Below are 22,766 nucleotides of genomic sequence, written 5' to 3'. Positions count from 1 at the left end.
CTACTTAAGTTTTTATAGAGAGGGGTTGGTGGATAAATTCTTTTTCAGTCCCTTATCATTAGTTATATCTTGTAAGATCTGTCCTTAAGGTTTTTTTTTTAAAGCATCAAATCTGAAACTATCAAATGTTGGAAAGAGGTTTGTACTTCTTCCTTTCTCGCTTAGTGTTGAGATCTCTTTTCTGTAGAGTTTATTGCCCTTTCTTTGTAAGTTTCTCAAGATGGCCCACTCATCAAATCTAATAGTCTTCTCCTTTCCTCTTTTCCCTCCCCTTCCCTCCCTTCCCTTCCCTTCCCTTCCCCTGTCCTGCCCTGCCCTGCCCTCCCCTCCCCTGCCCTCTTTTTCCCCTCCCCTCCCCTTTCCCCTCTTCTCCCCTGATCTGGCCCCTTCTCTCCCTCCTCCCCCTCTTCTCCCCTCCCCTTCCCTCTTCTCCCCTCTCCTCTCTCCCCTCCCCTTCCCTCTCGTCCCCACTCTTGCCCTCTCTTCCCCTCCTCTCTCTTCTCTTCTTTCCCCTCTCCCCTTCCCCCTCCTCCTCTCTCCCCCTCCCCTCCCCTCTCCTCTCTCCTCTTCTGGGATGGAGTCTCGCTGTCACCCAGGCTACAGTGCAGTGGCACAATCTCAGCTCACTGCAACCCCCATCTCCCAGGTTTAATTGATTCTCCTGCCTCAGCCTCCCAAGTAGCTGGGATTATAGGTGCACACCACCACGCTGGGCTAATTTTTGTATTTTTGGTAGAGACGGGGTTTCACCATGTTGGCCAGGCTGGTCTCAAACTCCTGACCTCACGTGAGCCAAAGTGCTGGGATTATAGGTGTGAGTCACTGTGCCTGGCCAAATCTAATACTTTTCAGCTCAAGTATCTACTTTTTCTGAGTTCTAGTTTCAGATTTTGGAGGTAGAATCTTACTCCCCCAGTGTCTAGATCAGGTTTTTCTTGACTGTCTCCAGTCATTCCTCTGTGAATGTGTAAACACAGAATGGTATAAGTATTTCTACCATTGTTGACATACACAGGGATGAAGGGAGAAGTAGCATGGCCTGAATTGTTCCCCAGAGAGATCTACTTCATAACATATCTTCAATTTTTTTCTATCTATACCCTTATGGAACACGTTTCTGTTACTGATCAGATAATTGTCTTTACTTTTTTGGTAGTTGTGTGTCCTTTCCTTAGGTGGTAGCCAACATTAGATTTGTAAGCTTCATTTTTTTCTCCTTATGAGTCTAATGTATATAGTATTTCTTTTTCATTGAACAGATAAAGGTCTCTTTTCATTTTTATAAAACTTAAATACCATTATCACATTAGCAAATAACAATTCATTAATATAGCTAGTTGTTTATATTTAAGTTTCCCTAATTGGCTGGAAAATATCTTATTTATTTATTTATTTATTTCTGAGATGGCGTCTTGCTCTGTTGCCAGGCTGGAGTGCAATGGTATGATCTCAGCTCACTGCAACTTCTGCCTCCCGAGTTGAAGCAATACTCCTGCCTCAGCCTCCTGAGTAGCTGGGATTACAGGTGCTTACCACCACGCCCAGCTAATTTTTGTGTTTTTAGTAGAGATGGGGTTTCACCATGTTGGTCAGGCTGGTCTTGAACTCCTGACCACAGATGATCCACCCACCTCGGCTTCCCAGAATACTGGGCTTACAGGCATGAGCCATTGCACCCAGCCTCTCAAAAATGTCTTTTAAGACTTTCTGTGATTTAGAATCCAGATACAGTCTATGATTTCTTTTATTCTGTAAATCTCTCTTAATTCTGGCTTTTAATTTTAATTTTTGCTATTGGTTTGATGGAGAAATACAGCATTTGTTCTCTAGTCTACCCCTTGTTATTTTCTTACCTGTTTTCTCTTGGTGTTAACTTCATTCTCTATCCCGATGTTTTTCATGGACTGAGGATAGAGTTAGATCTTCAGGCTCAGTTAAAGTCAACCAGATTCAACCTCTTGGCAAAAATTAATTCTTAAGCGTGTGCTCTGGACTTCAAACTTCTAATAAAACATGATACCAACTTGGTTTTGTCCTTACAAGCTGACATCACTTATTTTGAAAATTAATATGTATACTTGTATTTTCATTGATAAAGCATCTTTCTTCCATTCTTGTTAGGAAGAGCTTGGATTTGATTGAATCTCTGCTGAGGCTTGCAGAGGTTGGGCAGTATGAGCAAGTCAAACAACTCTTCAGCTTCCCTATCAAACACTGTCCAGACATGCTGGTATTGGCCTTACTGCAAATTAACACCTCTTGGCATACCTTGCGCCATGAACTCATCTCCACTCTGATGCCAATTTTCCTTGGAAACCACCCTAACTCAGCTATTATTTTGCACTATGCATGGCATGGGCAGGTAAGATGTGACTGTGTGCTTACCATTTTTTCGTCTGAATAATATAAATTCTTTGGAATGTTGAGAAAGCTCAACCAGAGAAATTTATTTTCCATCTTTGAATAATGACCAGAAGTCATACTGTCATAAAACTTGTTTTATCTTTTAGAATCATGTGAGCATTAAAGATATAAGATCCCAAAGCAAGGAGGCAAAATAATCTTTAATAATTTCTTTTTCCTATTTTTTGAGACTGAGTCTAACTCTGTTGCCCAGGCTGGAGTGCAGTGGAACGATCTCTGCTCACCGCAACCTCCGCCTCCCTGGTTCAAGTGATTCTCCTTCCTCAGCCTCCCAAATAGCTGGGACTACAGCCTTGAGCTATCGTTCCTGGCTAGTTTTTGTATTTTTTTTTTTTTTTGAGACGGAGTTTCGCTCTTGTTACCCAGGCTGGAGTGCAATGGCACGATCTCGGCTCACCGCAACCTCCGCCTCCTGGGTTCAGGCAATTCTCCTGCCTCAGCCTCCTGAGTAGCTGGGATTACAGGCACGCGCCATCGTGCCCAGCTAATTTTTTGTATTTTTAGTAGAGACGGGTTTCACCGTGTTGACCAGGATGGTCTCGATCTCTTGACCTCGTGATCCACCCGCCTCGGCCTCCCAAAGTGCTGGGATTACAGGCGTGAGCCACCGCGCCCGGCCCCAATTTTTGTATTTTTTAGTAGAAATGGGTTTTCACCATGTTGGCCAGGCTGGTCTCGAACTCCTGACCTTGTGATCTGCCTGTCTCGGCCTCCTAAAGTGCTGGGATTACAAGCGTGAGCCACTGCGCCTGGCCTTCATTCTTTTCTTTCTTTTCTTTTCCTTTCTTTCCTTCCTTTCCTTCCTTTCCTTCCTTCCTTCCCTTCCTTCCCTTCCTTCCCTTCCTTCCCTTCCTTCCCTTCCTTTCTTTTGTTGGAGTCTTGCTCTGTTGCCCAGGCTGGAGTACAATGGTGCAATCTTGGCTCACTGCAACGTCCATCTCCTGGGTTCAAGCTATTCTGCCTCAGCCTCCCAAGGAGCTGGGATTACAGGTGTGCACTACTACCACGCCGGGCTAATTTTTGAAGCTGGATTTTTTTAGTAGAAGCTGGATTTCACCATGTTGGCCAGGATGTTCTTGAACTCCTGACCTCAAATGATCCACCCACCTCGGCCTCACAAAGTGTTGGGATTATAGGCGTGAGCCACCATGCCCTACCAATATTTAATAGTTTTAGTATTAAGAAAGGTCTGTATTGTTAGGACATGACTTTCCTTTTTATACTAAGGAGCTTAAACATCTATCACGAGGGCAGAAGGTATTGATGTCATATTTTCATAGGAAATGAGAGAAGATTGCAGATCAATTGTAGCATTCTTTTATAATTTATCTAAATCCAACATTTACATTTTATTTCAGTTTGTGCTGAAATGTCTTTCAAGCCCCTGTGCTTTTCACCTCTAATTTTGTAGAATGTGTTTGGCAAGTAAGTATTCTTTTGTCCACTGATTGTTTTTTTTTTTTTCCTCCCTTTTTTCTTTTCTTTTTTTTTTTTTTTTGAGAGAGGATCTTGCCCTGTTACCTAGGCTGGAGTGCAGTGGTTCCGAACATTTCTCACTGCAGCCTCAACCTTCCAGGCTCAGTCAATCATCCTTTCTCAGCCTCCTGAGTAGATGGGACCACAGGCACATGCCCCCATACCTTGTTAATTTTTTGAATTTTTGTAGAGACAGTCTTGCCATGTTGCCCATGCTAATATCCTACATTATATGATAAATAGAGAAAAAAATTATCTTCCCTTTTACCTCAAGTACCCTTTTTAGCTACTTTTTCCTTTACCCATTCTTGAAAGAGCTTATATTATATATACAAGTGCTTTTTACAATTTAAGGAAATAAGGCTCTTTATTATGAGTGAAGAATGTTAGCCTTAGTTCTAGGTCATTCAGTTAGTTTCTTCTCCTTTCCTAGAAACTCAATTAACATTGTAGATTTACAGTTTACAAAATGCATGATAAACATTTAACCAAGCATTTGCAGTCCAGATGGTTTTTATTCTTTTCTCACCATAGCTGTGAGGTAGAAATGGCTAAGTAATCAAGCTACATCTCCTCACTTGTGATTGAATACTTGTTCTAGCAGACCATCTGCTACTCTAGTACAATTACTGGAGTATTACTTGAATATAGCAATAGTAATGACCTTGCTGTTGCTTCTATGAGAAATACTCACTGAGTTCCAGCTGTTTGTTTGCATCATTCATGGTTGTTTCTTAAAACCAGGCTACCTGGGTGGGGAGGGGGGAATGGACTTATAAAAGCAAACATTCTTGTTTGTGGAAATAAAAAGATTTAGAATGTATGTACAGGTGCCACTCCCAGAAGCAGTGATACAGCCAACGTTATACTGTGCAACATAAGAAATGGTTACCTTAAACTATTTTGTTTTTATTTATATACCAGTAATTGTATTTAAAGTAATTATATAAATTTGATGTAACCTTATATTCACATAATCTTGTTCACATTTGGTTTTTGAAAATGTTAGGCAGACTTAAAATAGGACATACAAGTTTGTTGAGTGACTGACTGCATGACCCAAGTCTAGGAACAGGCTTTATTTGGAAGATGTGGAAGTAACTTGGCTTTCCCATAAAGAACATCATGGTAATTGCATAGTTTGAGGCCTGAACTTAATGTCAGCACGGGTATACCTGATTTTTATACAAGTTCTAGTAAAATTAGCTGGGCATTTGTAATAGTATCTATCACATTGTTTAGCAGTATTGCTATTTAATCTTTCTTCCCCTTAGGGACAGTCTCCCTCAATTCGCCAACTCATCATGCATGCAATGGCAGAATGGTACATGAGAGGGGAGCAGTATGATCAGGCCAAATTGTCTCGAATACTTGATGTGGCCCAGGACTTGAAGGTGAGTTTAGAGGGACAGAATGACACTAGTTTATTTACTAATGAGAAAAAAGATAAACGCTTAAGTAACAAAGATGCTCTTGGAATAATTCACATGTAACTAGCTCTTAGAATGAGTTGGAATTTAGAGATTTCTTGAAAAGGATAGGAAGGAGAGTTGCTTTAGGTAGATAAAAATGTTTTCATTTATTTTTAATTGGTCTTCCATGTATTGTAAAGCTGTTTTATAGTGTAAAGTTAGCTTTTCCCATAAGTTATCTGTTAGATATAATTTTTGGGGAAACTAGGCATGTTTCTTCCCTTTAGCAACTCTGAGAATTAACAGGATCTTTTGACAAATATATAATTGACAAACAACTCTATATCTTTATTTTTTTCCTTTTGGAGACGGAATCTTACTGTGCCAACTAGGCTGGATTACAGTGACACCATCTTGGCTCACTGCAACCTCCGCCTCCCAGGTTCAAGTGATTCTCCTGCCTCAGTCTCCCAAGTAGCTGGGACTAGAGGCACCTGCCACTATCCCTGGCTAATTTTTGTATTTTTAGTAGAGACAGGGTTTTACCATGTTGGCCAGACTTGTCTTAAACTCTTGCCCTCAGGTGATCTGCCCACCTTGGCCTCCCAAAGTGCTGGATTTACAGGCGTGAGCCACATGCATGGCCTAGACTCTGTATTATTAATCACTAGGTGTTTGGTGATGTAGTTGTGCTTAAGCCAATGTGTAGATTTTGAAAAATGGGTAGGGATAATTATTTATGCTTTGAGTCTTGTTCTGCTGTAGGTTTAGTTATTTTTAAAAGCGCGATAAAGTTTGTTTGGAAGGTAGTATCATGTATTCACCTTTAAAATGTGATCTTATTTTAGAAAATAATGACTAATGTTACCCTGAATTATACTAAGCTGTTTAAATTGTAACCAAGGAAATATTAGCAGTGTGTTTTATTTCAACTTGTTTGTGGAAAGCAAGAAGCAGAATATGGGACAGAGATAGTTACTTAATTGCTCCACTTGGTTTTTCTAATATGATTTGTCCTTTAGGCCTTGTCAATGCTGCTAAATGGTACTCCATTTGCCTTTGTTATTGACCTTGCTGCACTTGCTTCACGTCGTGAATACCTCAAACTTGATAAGTGGCTCACAGATAAAATTCGAGAGCATGGGGTAAGCAGGATTTGTTTTTATTTTTGCTCTTAAATTTTGGTGGCTAAAATGGCTAAATTAACAAGTTTTAAAATTTGTGTAGCAGTAATAAACTGAAAGTAGAAAGAAATTTAAAAGAAACAGCTTTTTAAAATGGCAATGAAGATGTTATTTATTTTAGATTTTAGTCATAGTGCTTAGTAGTTACTTTTAACTTGGAAACATTTAAGTTCAATTTAAAATCACTGAGAGACTTTTCTGTTCTTCAGGAGCCTTTTATCCAGGCATGTATGACTTTTTTAAAGAGACGATGTCCTTCTATTTTGGGTGGACTTGCCCCAGAAAAAGACCAGCCCAAAAGTGCTCAACTTCCTCCAGAAACTCTGGCGACAATGTTGGCCTGTTTGCAAGCTTGTGCAGGGTAAGAAGTGCATACTTGAATATGACTCTTCTTTTAAATTGGATCATATTGCTGTATTAAGTTGTAGATTTGGGGAAGAGGCAGTTCAATGAAAGTGACAGCAGTTTAAGATGGTCCAATGGTTTTTAAGTCCAAAGTCCTATACTATTTATGATACATGTTAGATCCACTGTGAGACAGAGACCCAAATTCTCTTTTGCATGTGAGTATGCAGTTGTTCCAGCAGCATTTGTTGAGACCACTGCTTTCCCTTTTGAATTATCTCAGAAAAAGCAATTGCACTTAGTTTATGGGTTTGTTTATGGTCTCTCTTTTTTAAGTGGCAAGGTCTTGGTGTTTACTAGTTTGGAGTACAGTGGTGCAATCATAGATCACTACAATCTCGAATTCCTGTCTTAAGCGATCTTCCCACATCAGTCTGTCAGGTACCTGGGACCACAGGCACGTGCTGTCACTCTCAGCTGGTTAAATAATAATAATTATTATTATTTTTGTAGAGACGAGGTCTCAGTATGTAGCCCAAGCTGATCTCAAACTCCTGGGCTCAAGTGATCCTCCTGCCTCAGCCTCCCAAAGTGCTGGAATTACAGGTGTGAGTCATCACACCTGGGCTATTTTTGGTTTCTTAATTCTGTTGATCTGTGTCTCTTAGGCCAGTTCCACACTGTCTTGCTCACAATAGGTTGTCAGTAAGTTTTGAAATTGGGAATTACGAATTTCCCAGCTTTGTTCTTTTTTAAAATGGGCTCCTTGAATTTTCCTTCTGGGCTCCTTGAATCTTCCTAAAAATTTTAAGATCAGCTAGTCAGCTTTTGCGGGAAAAAAAAAAAAATTTTTTTTTAAAGCCTACTGGGAACGTTGAGAGGATTATGTGGAATATTTTAGCTCATTATGGGGAGTACTGCCCACATTGTCTTTTTAATCCATGAATAACATTGTCTTTTTAATCCATGAATTAATTACATTAATTAATTAATTAATAACATTGTCTTTTTAATTCATGAATCTGGTAAGTTTTCTACTTATTTAGGCTTTTAATAGTTTTCTTTCTTTCTTTCTTTTTTTTTTTTTTTTTGAGATGGAGTCTTGCTCTGTCACCAGGCTGGAGTGCAGTGGCACAATCTCGGCTCACTGCAACCTCCACCTCCTGGGTTCAAGCCATTCTCCTGCCTCAGCCTCCCGAGTAGCTGGGACTACAGGCGCGTGCCGCCACACCCGGCTAATTTTTGTATTTTTAGTAGAGATGGGGTTTCATCATGGCCAGGATGCTCTCGATCTCTTGACCTCATGATCCGCCCACCTCGGCCTCCCAAAGTGCTGGGATTACAGGCATGAGCCACCACACCTGGCCTCTTTTCTTTTCTTTTTTTTTTTGAGATGGAGTTTCACTCATGTCACCCAGGCTGGAGTGCAATGATATGATCTTGGCTCACTGCAACCTCCGCCTTCTGGGTTCAAGCAATTCTCTTGCCTCAGCCTCCAGAATAGCTGGGATTACAGGTAACTGCCACATACCTGGCTAATTTTTGTATTTTTACTAGAGATGGGGTTTCATCACGTTGGCCAGGCTGGTCTTGAACTCCTGACTTCGTGATCTGCCCACCTGGGCCTCCCAGAGTACTGGGATTACAGGCATGAGCCACCCCGTCCGGCCTGTTTAATTTTTTTCAATGATAGTTTTTCATTTTCAGTGTACATCTCACACTGATTTTGTTAAATTTATTAGGTATTTTATTTATTTAACTTAATTTTCTTTTTCCTTTTTTTTTTTGTTTTTGAGACAGAGTCTCACTCTGTTGCCCAAGCTGGAGTGCAGTGGCGCGATCTTGGCTCACTGCAACCTCTGCCTCACATGCTCAAGCGATTTTCCTGCCTCAGCTTCCCAAGTAGCTTGGACTATAGGGTCACCCCACCACCCCCAGCTGATTTTTTTTTTTTTTTTTTTTTTTTTTTTTTTTTTTTTTAATGAGACAGGTTTCACCATGTTGGCCAATCCTGGTCTCGATCTCTTGACCTCGTGATCCGCCCACCTCGGCCTCCCAAAGTGCTGGGATTACAGGCGTGAACCACCGCGCCCGGCTGATTTTTTATATTTTTATTAGAGATGCGGTTTCACCATGTTGGCCAGGCTGGTCTGGAACTTCTTACCTCAAGTGATCTGTCCGATTTGGCCTCCCAAAGTGCTGGGATTGCAGGCATGAGCCACCACGCCTGGCCTTAATTTTTGTGTGTGTGTATGTTGCCTAGGCTGGAGTACAGTGGCATGATCATGGCTCACTGCAGCCTCTACCTCCCCCATCAAACTCTGGAGTAGCTTGCATTACAGGTATGCGTCACCACGCCCAGCTAATTTTATGTTTTTTTGTAGAGACAGGATTTTGCTGTCTTACCCAGAATAGTGTCAAACTCCTGTGCTCAAGGCATCCTACCACTTTGGCCTCCCAAATTGCTGGGATCGATTACAGGCGTGAGCTACTGTACTTGGCCTATCTTCGTAGAACAGTTATTGAAAGTGGAGTATAGAAGTATGTTGATTTTGTTTTTTAAATTAGTCACCCAGGCTGTAGTCCAGTGGTGTGATCTTGGCTCACTGCAACCTCTGCCTCTTGGGGTCAAGTGATTCTTGTGCCTTGGCCCCCTGAGTAGCTGAGATTACAGATGCCTGCCACCATACCCAGCTAATTTTAAAATTTTTATTAGAGATGGAATTTCACAATGTTGGCCTGGCTAGTCTGGTACTCCAGACCTCAAGTGATCCACTTGCCTCAGCCTCCCAGAGTGCTGAGATTATAGGTATGAGCTATTGTGCCTGGTCTCCAATTATTTTTTAACTGTCTTTTTCTCCCTTCAGATTTTTTCAGTTTTTCCTTCATGTGTTTTGGGGCTTTGTTTTTAAGTACATGTATTTTTTAAATTGTTAAATTTTTTTTTTTTTTTTTTTTTGAGGTTCAGTCTTGTGTCTCACTCTGGTGCCCAGGCTGGAATGTCGTTGCACTGTTTTGACTCACAGCAGCCTCCATCTCTCAGGTTTAAGTGATTCTCCTGCCTCAGCCTCTAGAGTAGCTAGGACTACACGTGTACACCATGATGCCTGGCTAATTTTTTTTTTTGTACTTTTAGTAGAGACGAGGTTTCACCATGTTTCCCATGCTGATCTTGCATTCCTGACCTCAGGTGATCTACCCGCCTTGGCCTCCCAAAGTACTGGGATTACAGGCGGGAGCCACCATGCCTGGTCTTAATTGTTACATGTTTCTGATGGATTGACTGTTATTATAAAATGTCTTTGTCTCTGTTAAGAATTTTTTTCCTAAATGTTCATTTTGTTTGATACTAATATAACCATTATAGTTCTCTTATTGTTGTTTGCTTGGTATACCTTTTTTTCCCCCCAAGCTATATGTGTCTTAATCTGAAGGAAGTCTCTTTTAGAGAAGGTATGGTTGGAGTGTGTGAATTTCTGTGTGTGTTTACTACGTTCTGACCATCTTGCATTTAATATATTTATTGATAATGTAGGGCTCTTTTGCTATTAATCTTTGTATCTCGTTGCTGTTGTTCCTCTGTTCTTCCATTACTGCCTCTCTTACTGTTAAGTAGATACTTTGTAGTGTAGCATTTTAAGTCCTTTGTTTCTTTGACTTTATTTTTTGATTTGTTTCTTAGTGGCTACCTTAGGTATTAAAACTAACATTTTAGCCGGGCGCGGTGGCTCACGCCTGTAATCCCACCACTTTGGGAGGCCGAGGCGGGTGGATCACGAGGTCAAGAGATCGAGACCATACTGGTCAACATGGTGAAACCCCGTCTCTACTAAAAATACAAAAAAAATTAGCCGGGCGTGGTGCCACATGCCTGTAGTCCCAGCTACTTGGGAGGCTGAGGCAGGAGAATTGCGTGAACCCAGGAGGCTGAGGTTGCGGTGAGCCGAGATCGCGCCATTGCACTCCAGCCGGGGAAACAAGAGCGAAACTCCGTCTCAAAAAAAAAAAAAAAAAAAAACTAACATTTTAACTCATTCCAATCTTTTACTTATTAATATCAACTGAATTTCAGTAGGATCCAAAATTTTTCTATAGCATGGCTTTGTTTCCTTCCCCCTGACTTTTGCCATTATTGTCATGCAAATTAAACCTTTATACATTATGTGATCACCAAGAGATTTCTTTTTTCTTTTCTTTTTTTTTTTTGAAGGCAGAGTCTTGCTCTGTCGCCAGGTGCCAGGCTGAAGTGCAGTGGCGCGATCTTGGCTCACTGCAACCTCTGCCACCATGCCCAGCTAATTTTTGTATTCTTCTAGTAGAGATGGGGTTTCACCATGTTGGCCAGGATGGTCTCAATCTCTTGACCTGGTGATCCGCCCGCCTCAGCCTCCCAAGGTGTGGGATTATAGGCATGAGCCATCGCGCCTGGCCTAGAGATTTCTAATTCATGCTTCATGCAGTTGTTTTTTTGAGATGGGGTCTCACTTTGTTGTCCAGGCTGGAGTTCACTGTCACAATCACAGCTCACTGCCGCCTCAGCCCTCCAGGCTTAAAGCAGTCCTCCCAGGTAGCTGGGACCACAAGCGTGTGCCACCATACCTGATAAATTTTTTTATTTTTTGTAAAATTGAGGTCTCAGTATGTTTCCCAGTCTTGTCTCGAACCTCTGGCCTTAATTGATCTCCCATTTTAGCTTCCCAAAATGTTGGGATTACAGGCATGAGCCACTGCACCCAACCCAGTTCTTTAACTAGGAGATTTATACTGTCCTTCGTATTTACCTGTGTGTCTTTCTTTACCAGTATTTTTTTTCATATGAATTCAGGTTAGTATTCAGTGTCTTTTCATTTACACCAGGATTCTTGAATATTTGTTTCAGCAGGACTGCTGGCAATGAGTGAACTTTTTGTAATCTAGGGAATATCCTAATTCCTCCTGTGTCTTTGGGGATAGTTTTGCCAGATAAAGGATTCCTGGTTGGCATTCCTTTTCTTTGAATATTTTGTATATGCTCCCCCACTGCTTTCTGTCTTCCATAGTTTCTGATGAGACATCAGCTGTTAATTTATTGAGTATTGTATGTGATGTGTTGCTTCTATATTGCTACTGGTAAGACACTCTCCTTGTCTTTTTTTCTTTCATCAGCTTGATTATGTCAGTCTAGGTATGGATCTCTTTGAGTTTATTCTACTTAGAATTTGTTGAATTTCTTGGATGTCTAGATTAATGTTTTTTATAACATTTAGGGGAGTTTTCATTTATTCTACAAACCTTTCTGCACCTTGTTCTTCTCTCTTTGTATTCCCATTGTGGTTGTGGTTGCACACTCAGTGGTGTTCCACATGTCTCTTGAGTTCTCCCCCCCACCGTCTTTTTTTCATTTTCTCAGGCTGGATAATTTTAATTGATCGATTTTCAAATTAACTCTTATCTTATTGAATGTGTGATGGTCTACCCATTAGTGAAGCTTTATTACAGTTACTGTACTTTGTCTCTTCAGAATTGTTATTTGGTATGTTGTAGAGTGTGGTATCTGACACAGGAAATAAAATAATTTTTTTTTTTTCTTATTTCTGTGGACATGCTCTTTGAGATATTGTTTTTTTGTTTTTTGTTTTTTTTTTTTGTTTTGTTTTGTTTTTTTGAGACGGAGTTTCACTCTCGTTACCCAGGCTGGAGTGCAATGGCACGATCTCGGCTCACCGCAACCTCCGCCTCCTGGGTTCAGGCGATTCTCCTGCCTCAGCTTCCTGAGTAGCTGGGATTACAGGCACGCGCCACCATGCCCAGCTAATTTTTTTTTTTTTTTTTGTATTAGTAGAGACGGGGTTTCACAATGTTGACCAGGATGGTCTCGATCTCTTGACCTCGTGATCCACCCGCCTCGGACTCCCAAAGTGCTGGGATTACAGGCTTGAGCCACCGCGCCCGGCCTGTTTTTTGTTTTTTTAAAGACGGGGTTTCACCATGTTGGTCAGGCTGGTCTTGAACTCCTGACCTCAGGTGATCCGCCAGCCTTGGCCTCCAAAGTGCTTGGATTACAGGCGTGAGCCTCTATGCCCGGCCGAGATATTATTCTTGTGCTTCCCTTCAGTTCAGTTATTTTGATCTTGAGTAGAGATTTTCTTAAACCTAATCCTCGGAATCAATAATTAGTTTTTGCTCTGGGAGAGTCTTATATGTGCTTTGGGGCACACCCTCAGCACTAAGCCTGGCAGTTAACAGCCACTTTAGTCTTTACTTCCAAAGTTTTTCTTTACAGATTTTTAGTTAGCCTGTGGTTTGCTCCAACTGTAATAGTCTTCCACCTCAGCCAGGCAGAAAGTTTAATACAACTACGTTTAAATGTTTTTTGCAAACACCTCATCGGGAAAAGGTTTTTATTTGGGTCAGTTTTTAGGTCAAAGGAAGACAGCCTTGTCATTGTATTCTCACATTGACTCATATACAGGTGAAATAATGACAATACACTGAGAAAGAGGCTTTGAAGATGTTTTAACCCTGTTTTGACTCACCTCTCAGGCTGCTGGTTTCTATTGTGATTGAGGGCTGTCAGCTTCTAAGCTTGCTGTGGAGCTGGAGGTGGGAATGGGGCAAATTAATTTGCTAGAAAGCTCTGTAGTCTCTTGAATAAAAATTCCCCAGTTGTAGCTAGGCGTGGTGGGTCTTGCCTGTAATCCCAGCACTTTGAGAGGCCAAAACGGGCGGGTCGCCTGAGGTCGGGAGTTCAGAACCAGCCTGACTAACATGGAGAAACCCTGTCTCTACTAAAAATACAAAATTACCCAGGTGTGGTGGCAAATTTCTGTAATCCCAGCTACTCTGAAGGCTGAGGCAGGAGAATTGCTTGAACCCGGGAGGCAGAGGTTGTGGTGAGCCGAAATTGCGCCACTGCACTCCAGCCTGGGCAACAACAGCAAACCTCCGTCTCAAAGGAAAAAAAAAAAAAAAAAAGAATTCCCCTGTTCTTACAAGCCTTTGTTTAATTTCCAAATTTCTGAAAAAGTTGATTTGGACACTATTTTCTAGTTGCTTTCATGAAGGGAAGAATATTTGAAAGTCAATCCATACCCTGTTGTTTTGTCTTATGAGAATGTATTGTTTTTAAATTTTGAAACATCATAAAATGAACACCTGTCATTCTACTGTGCAACATACACTGTTAGATGATTGATCTTTTTGAGCTACCCTTGTCTTCCTCCCTAACCCTGTTTTCTTACCTCTCCTACATAGCTTTTGGATTTTATAGTTTCTTTCCTTGCTTTTTAAAAAATTTGAACATCATTATCACTAAACAAGTAGTTGTTTTAACCAAGGGTGATTTTGCTTCCTCAGTCTTTTGATTTTGTTTCTTTCTTTGCTTATTTATTTATTTTTTTTGAGATGATGTCTTGCTCTGTTGCTTCTGAGTAGGTGGGATTACAGGGGCACACCATCATGCATGCCTTTTTAAAAAAATTTTTTTGTGGAGATTGGGCTTTACCATGTTGTCCAGGGTGGTCTCGAACTCCTGAGCTCAAGCACTCCTCCTGACTTGGCTTCCCAAAGTGCTGGGATTACAAGTATGAGCCACCACACTCAGCCAACATTATTTCTTTTTATTGTTTTTTGAGCAGTCTCGCTCTATTACCCAGATTAGAGTGTAGTGGTGTGATCATGGCTCATTCTTGAGCTCAAGCAATCCTCTCACCATTGCATCCTAAAGTGCTGGGATTATAGGCATGAGCCACCTATACTCAGCGTCTTTTTATTTTTTATTTTTATTTTTTGCCATGAGGTCTTACCGTGTTGTTGAGCAGCCTGAAGTACAGTGTGTGTTCACAGGCACAATCATAGTTCAGTGCAACCTTGAACTCCTGGCTTCAGTCTTTCTGCGTGAGCCTTGTGAGTAGGTGGTCCTGTAGTTATATGCAACCATGCTTGGCTTGATGCTCTTTTTGGTTGTCATAATTAGGAATGTGCCTGTGATACCCAGTACTGGCTAAACATTCCACAATGCACAAGACCGCTTTGAACAACAAATAATGTCCATTCCAAAGCACTCTGCTCTAATAAGCTCTAAGTGTTCTACAGTTTTAAGTTTTAAAGTTTAGCCTTTTAGATTTATATATTTTAATCCATCCGCAGTGGAATATTCTGGAAAGTTAAAATTGCGTAAATTATGTTTTTATTGTAAGTAAGAAGGCAGTTTACCTAACTCCTGAGTTTCAATTAATTTTTTTAATTGATCTATTAGCAGTACTTGTCTTGTTGAAAAATTTAGTAAGATAATGTATCTGAATTTTGAGTCCATATTGATGGTAATAAATGATAGAGAAGGAAAGTCATTTTAACTAATAAATACAGAAGTCATTAGGATGGAATTGTAATCTTTAATGCATGCTAATAGTAATGGGTATATGTTTGAAGAGCAGGATAATTATGTATTTTCAAAATATCTCCCCACAAATTACACTGTATTTACAAAGGGGGAAAACAACTTCAGTGAGAAACCTGTCAGATAAAACCATGTTTGTCTATTGATCAGAGTGATCACCAGCTGAAACCTACGTCATGTGTTTCATAAAATACACTGAGAAGAAAACAATGTAATTTATGTCATAGGGTTATAATACCTAATCTGAATTTAGAATACCAGAGAAACTCAAATCAGGGGACATTCTGCAAAACAACTGACTTGTACTCTTTTTTTTCTTTTTTTGAGGCAGAGTCTTGCTCTGTTTACCAGGATGGAATGCAGCGATGCAAACTTGGCTCACTGCAGCCTCTGCTTCTTCAGTTCAGGCGATTCTCCTGGCTTAGCCTCTTGAGTAGCTGGGACTATCGGCACGCCCCACCACACCTGGCCAATTTTTTGTGTTTTTGGTAGAGATGGGGTTTTACCACGTTGGTTAGGCTGCTCTTGAACTCCTGACCTCAAGTGATCCATCCGCCTCTGCCTCCCACAGTGCTGGGATTACAGTTGTGAGCCACTGCACCTGGCCCTGACTTGTACTTATATGAATAAAGTCAAAAAGCAAACAAACCATTAAATTAAAAAGAAACTGTTCCAAAAAGACCAGTGCCATGGGTTAGGAAAACAGGCTATCCAGCAGTAGATGGTAATTACATCATACTGCATTGAATCCAAAACGCCTTCAAATGTATAAGCCACACCAATATTTTATGTCCTATGCAAAAACAAAAAAAGTAATTCCACCAATTGTAATATATGACACATCACCAGTGGGACACATCGTTTCAGAAATGTTAAAGTAGAAATAAAACAGTGGGCACTTTAGAATAAAATACGGTAAATTAAAATATCACCTTTACTATTTAGGGATAAATTCTTATTTCTGACACAGTTTCAAACCTTAGAAGTGGCAAGAATAGGCTCTTTCTCCAAGACTGGAGTGTTTTTGGTGTGATCATAGCTCACTACAGCCTTGAAGTCCTGGGCTCAAGCACTCCTCCCAGCTCAGCCTCCCAAGTAGTTACGACTACAGACATGTGCCACCACACCTGGCTGATTTTTAAAATATTTTGTAGAGATGGAAGTCTTGCTGTGTTCACAGGCTGGTCTTGAAACACCTTCCTCAGGCAGTCCTCCCACCATCACCTCCCTCCCAAAGTGCTGGGGTTACAGGCGTAAGCCACTCTTGCCTCAGAGCTATTATGTAGAGTTTTTTTTTTGGGGGGAGGGGAGACGGAGTCTTAACACTCTTTCGCCCAGGCCGGAATACAGTGGTTTGATCTTGGCTCACTGCCACCTCTGCCTCCTGCATTCAAGCGATTCTTCTGCCTCAGCCTCCTTAAGTAGCTGGGATTAAAGGTGCCTGCCACGTGCCTGGCTAATTTTTTTATTTTTAGTAGAGATGGGTTTCACCATGTTGGCTAGGCTTGTTTCAAACTCCTGACCTCAGGTGATCTGCGTGCCTCAGCCTCCCAAAGTCCTATGATTATAGGCATCAGCCACCATGCTTGTCCCATGTAGAGCTTCTGAATATGAAGGATCCCATAGTTGTATGAGGCAATACAGATTGAGTATCCTTTCTTTGAAATGCTTGGAGCCAGAAGTATTTTGGGTTTAAATTTTTTTTTAACTGTTGGCATTATACTTAATTGCTTAGTACACACTCAAATTCAAAAATCTAAACTCCAAAATGTTCTAAAGAGCATTTCCTTTAAACACTGTCATTCAAAAATTTCAGATTTTGGAGTGTTTGGGATTTAGATTTTTGCTTTTGGGATGCTCAACCTGTAATAGCAACCTAAAACAGGAAAATTGGTTTAATTGTCAAGTAAATATTTATCCTACTTGACATTTGTTTTAGATATCTGTCACTTCTTCATGTGCTTGTTAAAGGTAATTACTATGCATGGTGTTTTTGTCTGTAACTACACGTAGTATGAAATACTAGTATAAAAATTGCTTACATTTTGCTTTGATATGTCTGGGTTTTGGCATAATTTTTGACAAAGTGGTTGAAGATATGGAATGTTTTCTTGGAAAATTTTGAAATATTTTGGTTGTACTGTGTACAAGTTCTTTTCAGAGGTGCAGATTAGTTTCAAGAGAAAGCCAGACTGTGTGTAGTGTCTCACACCTGTAACCCAGCACTCTGGGAGGCCAAGGTGGACACGTCACCTGAGGTCAGGACTTTGAGACTAGCCTGGCCAACATGGTGAAACCCCGTCTTTACAAAAACATAAAAATTAGCCAGATTGATGGCGTGCACCTGTAATCCCATCTACTCGGGAGGCTCAGGCGGACGAATGTTAAACCTGGGAGGCGGAGGTTGCAGTGAGCCGAGATTGCACCGTTGCGACAGCCTGGGCAACAGAAAAAGATTCCATCTCGAAAAAAAAAGAGAAAGCCAGTACTCAGAAAATTCTAATGATGACAGATGCAGAGGGATGGGATATGGCAGAAATTTAGCCACATGTTCCATCAAATTTTCTGTGTCTTCTTCTTGTCTGTTACCTAGGCCAAAGTGCTGTGGTACAGTCATCGCTCATTGCAGCCTTGAACTCCTGGGTTCCAGTGAACCTCCTTCCTCAGCCTCCCAAGTAGCTGGGACTACAGGTGTATGCCATGACCCCTGATTAACTTTTTTTTTTTTTTTTTGGAGAAAGAGTCTTGCTTTGTCACCCAGGCTGGAGTACAGTGGTACAATCTTGGCTTATTGCGTCCTCCACCTCCTGAGTTCACGTGATTCTCCTGCCTCAACCTCCTGAGTAGCTAGGACTACGTGCATGCATCACCATGCCCGGCTAATTTTTGTAAAGTGCTGGGATTACAGATATGAGCCACCACATCTGGTCTCAACTTTTTAATATTTACTGTGAAGATGGGGCCTTGCTATCTTGCCCAGGTTGGCTTTAAACTCCTGGCTCAAGCACTTCTCCTGCCTCAGCCTCTTAAAGTAATGGGAATGCAGTCATGACCCACTGTGCCCAAACCCAGCAAAGTTTCTTTTTTAGAAAATCAGATTCATACTCAGAAGGCTGAGGCAGGAGAATTGCTTGAACCCGGGGGGCAGAGGTTGCAGTGAGCCGAGATTGCGCCACTGCACTGCACTCCATCCTGAGCAAAAGAGTGAGACTTCGTCTAAAAAAAAAATTACAAAAAGAACAAAAATCTTTTTGGTTTACTTAGATGTTCCAGGGAATAAGAACTGATATTTTTCACCTTTTCCCCTCTATTTTAGGAGTGTTTCTCAGGAGTTATCGGAAACTATCCTTACCATGGTAGCCAATTGCAGTAATGTTATGAATAAGGCCAGACAACCACCACCTGGAGTTATGCCAAAAGGACGTCCTCCTAGTGCTAGCAGCTTAGATGCCATTTCTCCTGTTCAGGTAAATGACTGCTACATTTGATACATGTTAATTTGCCATAGACTTGGAATAGAATAAGCTTCTATGTCGTTAGTAAATTGAATTTATTACATCTTAGATAACTGCATGTCTAGCATCCACTTATTTTAAAGAAGATCTGTAAATAGGCATTATAGTTAAGAATAGATTTTTGATCATCAAATAGAACATGACTCTAAGAGGAAATATACAAACCAACCTATTTGGGTAAATGAAAAGGATTTCTTTTTAAAATATGAATTATGTAGACTCGAGACATAAGCACTGCCTTTGAACCTGATGTGTCTTGTTTGTAGCTTCACGGGCCAAGCAACAGTGCTAGAGCATAACGACTTGTTATAACTGGGGCTCTTCAGCTCTCAACTGAACTGCTCTTTTAAAAACAAGGTACATTTAAGTTACTCCCTGACATCAACCACCCGTTTCTCTCTGGGAGCAACATATTGCGCTTCTGTTTTCAGAAGCATTGAATCGCAGATTTGGGTTTTAAGAAAAGAAAGAGGCACTTAGTGATTCAGTGGCTACTTTATAAAAGGCATTTGCTTTCACTTTCTGTAGCCATGAAGGTATGAAGTACTGCCACAAACTTAAGCCTGGAAGTGCAGTTATTAGATATTTTAAAAATACATATTTTGGTAAATAGCATACCTTGTTTTTGTTTTCAAAATTTGAGCTGATCTTCCCCCAGTTCCAAAATCCCCAAATTTTGATTAAGTTTATTTTGACTGGGAGAATTGTTTCTAATTTCTGATACTTTTATTTATGTTTAAACTTACTTAAATTTAGCTTGAGAGGTTGTTTTAAAGTGGCTTATTGGACACTGTGAGGATTTATTAATATATTAACTGTCCCATGTCACTACTAAATGTTTAGTGGTACATTTACAAGACAGTTCATCTTAAGTATCATTCATTAGGTTTTGTAGCCCTTTTTATGGCTCTGTTAATAGGTTGAGCATCCTGAATCTGTAAATCGAAAATGCTCCAAAATCTGAAACTTTTGGAGCACTGACATGACCCACCACAAGTAGAAAATTACATACCTGATCTGATGTTACGTGTTGAGTCAAAACAGTCATAATTTTGTTTCATGCACAAAATTCTTAAAAATATTGTATAAGATTACATTCTGGTTATGTGTATAAAGGTATATGTGAAACACATGAATTTCATGTTTTGAATCCCATGATGGGATTGTTATACCTGGTTATGTATATGTAAATATTCCAAAATTCAAAATTGAAAACTTTTCTGGTCCCAAGTATTTTCGATAAGGGATACTCAATCTGTATTTTGTCAAAGGCAAACTCTGGATACCTAGTCCATATATGACATAGTAAGAAAAGTGACTGACACACTTGACTTGGTAACTGGAATTTAAGTATCATGATTGAGTAGGTGTTAGAATTTGCTTTTTAAGAATATGAAGAGCTGCTGTTAAAGATTGCTCTACCTGTGTCTGCCTTTCCTCAAAGTATGTTTAATACATTTTTATAATGTTTTTCTTTAGATTGACCCTCTTGCCGGAATGACATCTCTTAGTATAGGTGGTTCAGCTGCCCCTCACACCCAGAGTATGCAGGGTTTTCCTCCAAATTTGGGTTCTGCATTCAGTACCCCTCAGTCACCAGCAAAAGCATTTCCACCCCTTTCAACCCCCAATCAGACCACTGCATTCAGTGGTATTGGAGGACTTTCATCACAGCTTCCAGGTAAGGGGAAGGCAAATGAGAGCATGGATTATTCATAAGTTTCAGTATTCCTTTGTGTTTGGTAAAGGGTTTGGAAAGCTGCTTAAATGAAAATGTGAAGCCTGCTTTACTATCCAAAGTTGTAAAGAGAAAAACATATTATCATATTCAATTCAGTCTAATTGGAGTAAAGAAGTAGGATATTTGTAGTTGTAAAGTTAGTTGAATTATTTAGTAAGGATTTTATATTAACAAATGATAGTATAAACAGTAACTTGTGTTAATCACATTCTAAAGGGCTTAGATCAAGAACTCATAGCTTTATGAATTACTTCAACTTGGTATGATAAAGGTAGAAACTATTGTACATGTCAGGTTCAGGCATATGTTCTGCCTGCCTTATTGCGTTTCACCAACCTTGAAAATGATAGGACATCTCTAAAACATTTTCAGGGTTTTTTGGTTGGTTGTTTTTTGAGATCGGGTTTTGCTCTTGGCTGGAGTGCAATTGGGCAGTCTCAGCTCACTGCAACCTGTGCCTCCCAGGATCAAGTGATTCTCCTGCCTCAGCCTCCCAAGTAGCTGGGATTACAGTTGCTCACCACCACATCTTGCTAAGTTTTTGTATTTTTGGTGGAGATTGGGGTTCACCATGTTGGCCAGGCTGGTCTTGAACTCCTGACCTCAGGTGATCACCCATCTCAGCCTCCTAAAGTGCTGGGATTACTGGCATGAGCCACCACAACTGGACACATTTTCAGTTTTTTTTCCCCCCAGATATTGTGGCATGTAACTTTACATTGAAAGAAAAGCTACATTTTTGTTGTTGTTGTTGTATGTACCTACATCTTAGCCTCCTTTACCTTTTATATTGACACCATAAGTTCAGGTACTAAAACCTAAGGACTTCAATCTTGTCATGACTCTAATCTAGTTAACATTGCTACTATGTAGTTCTAGCTTTGAAGATTGGTTCATTTAAACAAAGGTTAATGAACTTACTAAGGCCTTCCTAACGAAGCTCTAATTATTGTAAGATTCCATTTGTCAGAGTTGAGAGGAATGAAGAAATCTTGAGACTCATGATAATTAGAAGATAGTACCATGAAATTATCTGATTGGAATCATTGAGAAAAGCCAGCCAGCTCCTTATTTTAACTACCTTGGGTATGGGAGTGTGTGCCTTGAAAATGTATACATTAATTTTTTGCACATTATCAAGAATATAAATATTTCCAGTTGCTGAAGATTTTGGGATAATCCATTACTGCCTAGTTTACAGGCTCTGTAAAATTGAATAGATGTAATAAGGGAATTAAAGATTCTGACTTTTGAAATAAGAGTTACTATGACTTCATTTTAAAAATCAGTCTTACTAATATATGAGATGTGAATAAAATCAAGAATATGAATAATGATAGGATTTCTGGCTGCCTTCGTTTTCTCTAGTAGGTGGTCTTGGCACAGGCAGCCTGACTGGTATAGGAACTGGTGCTCTTGGACTCCCTGCAGTGAATAACGACCCTTTTGTACAGAGGAAACTGGGCACCTCTGGATTGAACCAGCCTACATTCCAGCAGAGTAAGATGAAACCTTGTAAGTCGTAGTGTTGTCTGTGATTGTGACGTGTGACTGATATAAATTAAAAATGTTTAGTTGTATGTCTCATTTGTGTTAGTATGGCTGTATGTTGATACGCCTCCTATACCAGTGGGAATAAATTAACAAATTTGAATTATTAAAATAAAAGTTAGAGATATCCCTCCACTGTTGCTGTGGATTCCCGGAAAAAAGTCATGGTTAATAAGAGGCTGCATCCTGAGGATGTTTATCCTAAAAGTAAGAAGTAGGTATGATAAAGAGAAATTCATATGTTGTAGATATACAAATGTAACTCTTGTACTTAACCTAAAAATTTGTCAGTTTTCTTTTTTTTAAAGCAAGTCAGGAATGGTAAAAAAAAACTTTGGATTTCTGTTTCCAATTTTTGTTTCACCTCCTTAGTAATTTTTTAATCCTAACTAAACTCATAGAAGTCATCTTTATAAATCCATAGGTATAACAGACTTAAGTCCTTGTCATTGGGACTGCATGATCATAATAAGAGGTTTGAAAGTATTCCAGCTGACTTGATAATGTTAGTATGAAAGGCCTGTCTGAATGTTATGTTTTGTAGCATGCTTTGTGTTCACATCAGTCTCATGCACATGCATGGTAATTCTTATATGTTAAATGTGATTTTTATTATAAAGTGATAAAGACTTGTTAACCTCTAATGAGGTTGTATTAAGGGTAAGTGCATTATGAGTTTGAACCAAGTTAACTTTTGTATTATAGTAAGTCCTGATGAAGATAATACTAATGTAGAATTAT

At 40.0% G+C, this 22,766-nt stretch overlaps 1 protein-coding gene and 1 non-coding gene across 9 annotated transcripts in view; both read left to right on the top strand.

Moving 5' to 3' along the window:
- The window catches only part of CNOT1 (CCR4-NOT transcription complex subunit 1), a 91,611-nt gene that overhangs the window by 33,069 nt on the left and 35,776 nt on the right, over positions 1–22,766 (top strand). For 4 of the 8 annotated variants that reach the window (XM_064383139.1, XM_064383142.1, XM_064383137.1 and 1 more), the window contains 7 exons: positions 2,122–2,362; positions 5,175–5,294; positions 6,335–6,457; positions 6,706–6,857; positions 18,535–18,685; positions 20,213–20,414; positions 21,843–21,989. In XM_064383139.1, coding sequence (XP_064239209.1) covers positions 2,122–2,362; positions 5,175–5,294; positions 6,335–6,457; positions 6,706–6,857; positions 18,535–18,685; positions 20,213–20,414; positions 21,843–21,989 — 1,136 coding nt within the window. The remainder of the gene's footprint in view (positions 1–2,121; positions 2,363–5,174; positions 5,295–6,334; positions 6,458–6,705; positions 6,858–18,534; positions 18,686–20,212; positions 20,415–21,842; positions 21,990–22,766) is intronic. The other 4 variants (XM_064383143.1, XM_064383140.1, XM_064383145.1 and 1 more) reach the window with 2 other exon arrangements.
- Positions 18,963–19,098, top strand: LOC135277311 (small nucleolar RNA SNORA50). Its single transcript, XR_010344930.1, has one exon. It is a non-coding gene; the product is annotated as a small nucleolar RNA SNORA50 (small nucleolar RNA).

The sequence above is a fragment of the Aotus nancymaae genome, unplaced genomic scaffold (genome assembly GCF_030222135.1).
Source record: "Aotus nancymaae isolate 86718 unplaced genomic scaffold, 86718_ANA_hifiasm-v0.15.2.pri h1tg000030l, whole genome shotgun sequence".
Classification (NCBI taxonomy): Eukaryota; Metazoa; Chordata; class Mammalia; order Primates; family Aotidae; genus Aotus; species Aotus nancymaae.
This window is presented reverse-complemented; position numbering and strand designations above follow the sequence as displayed.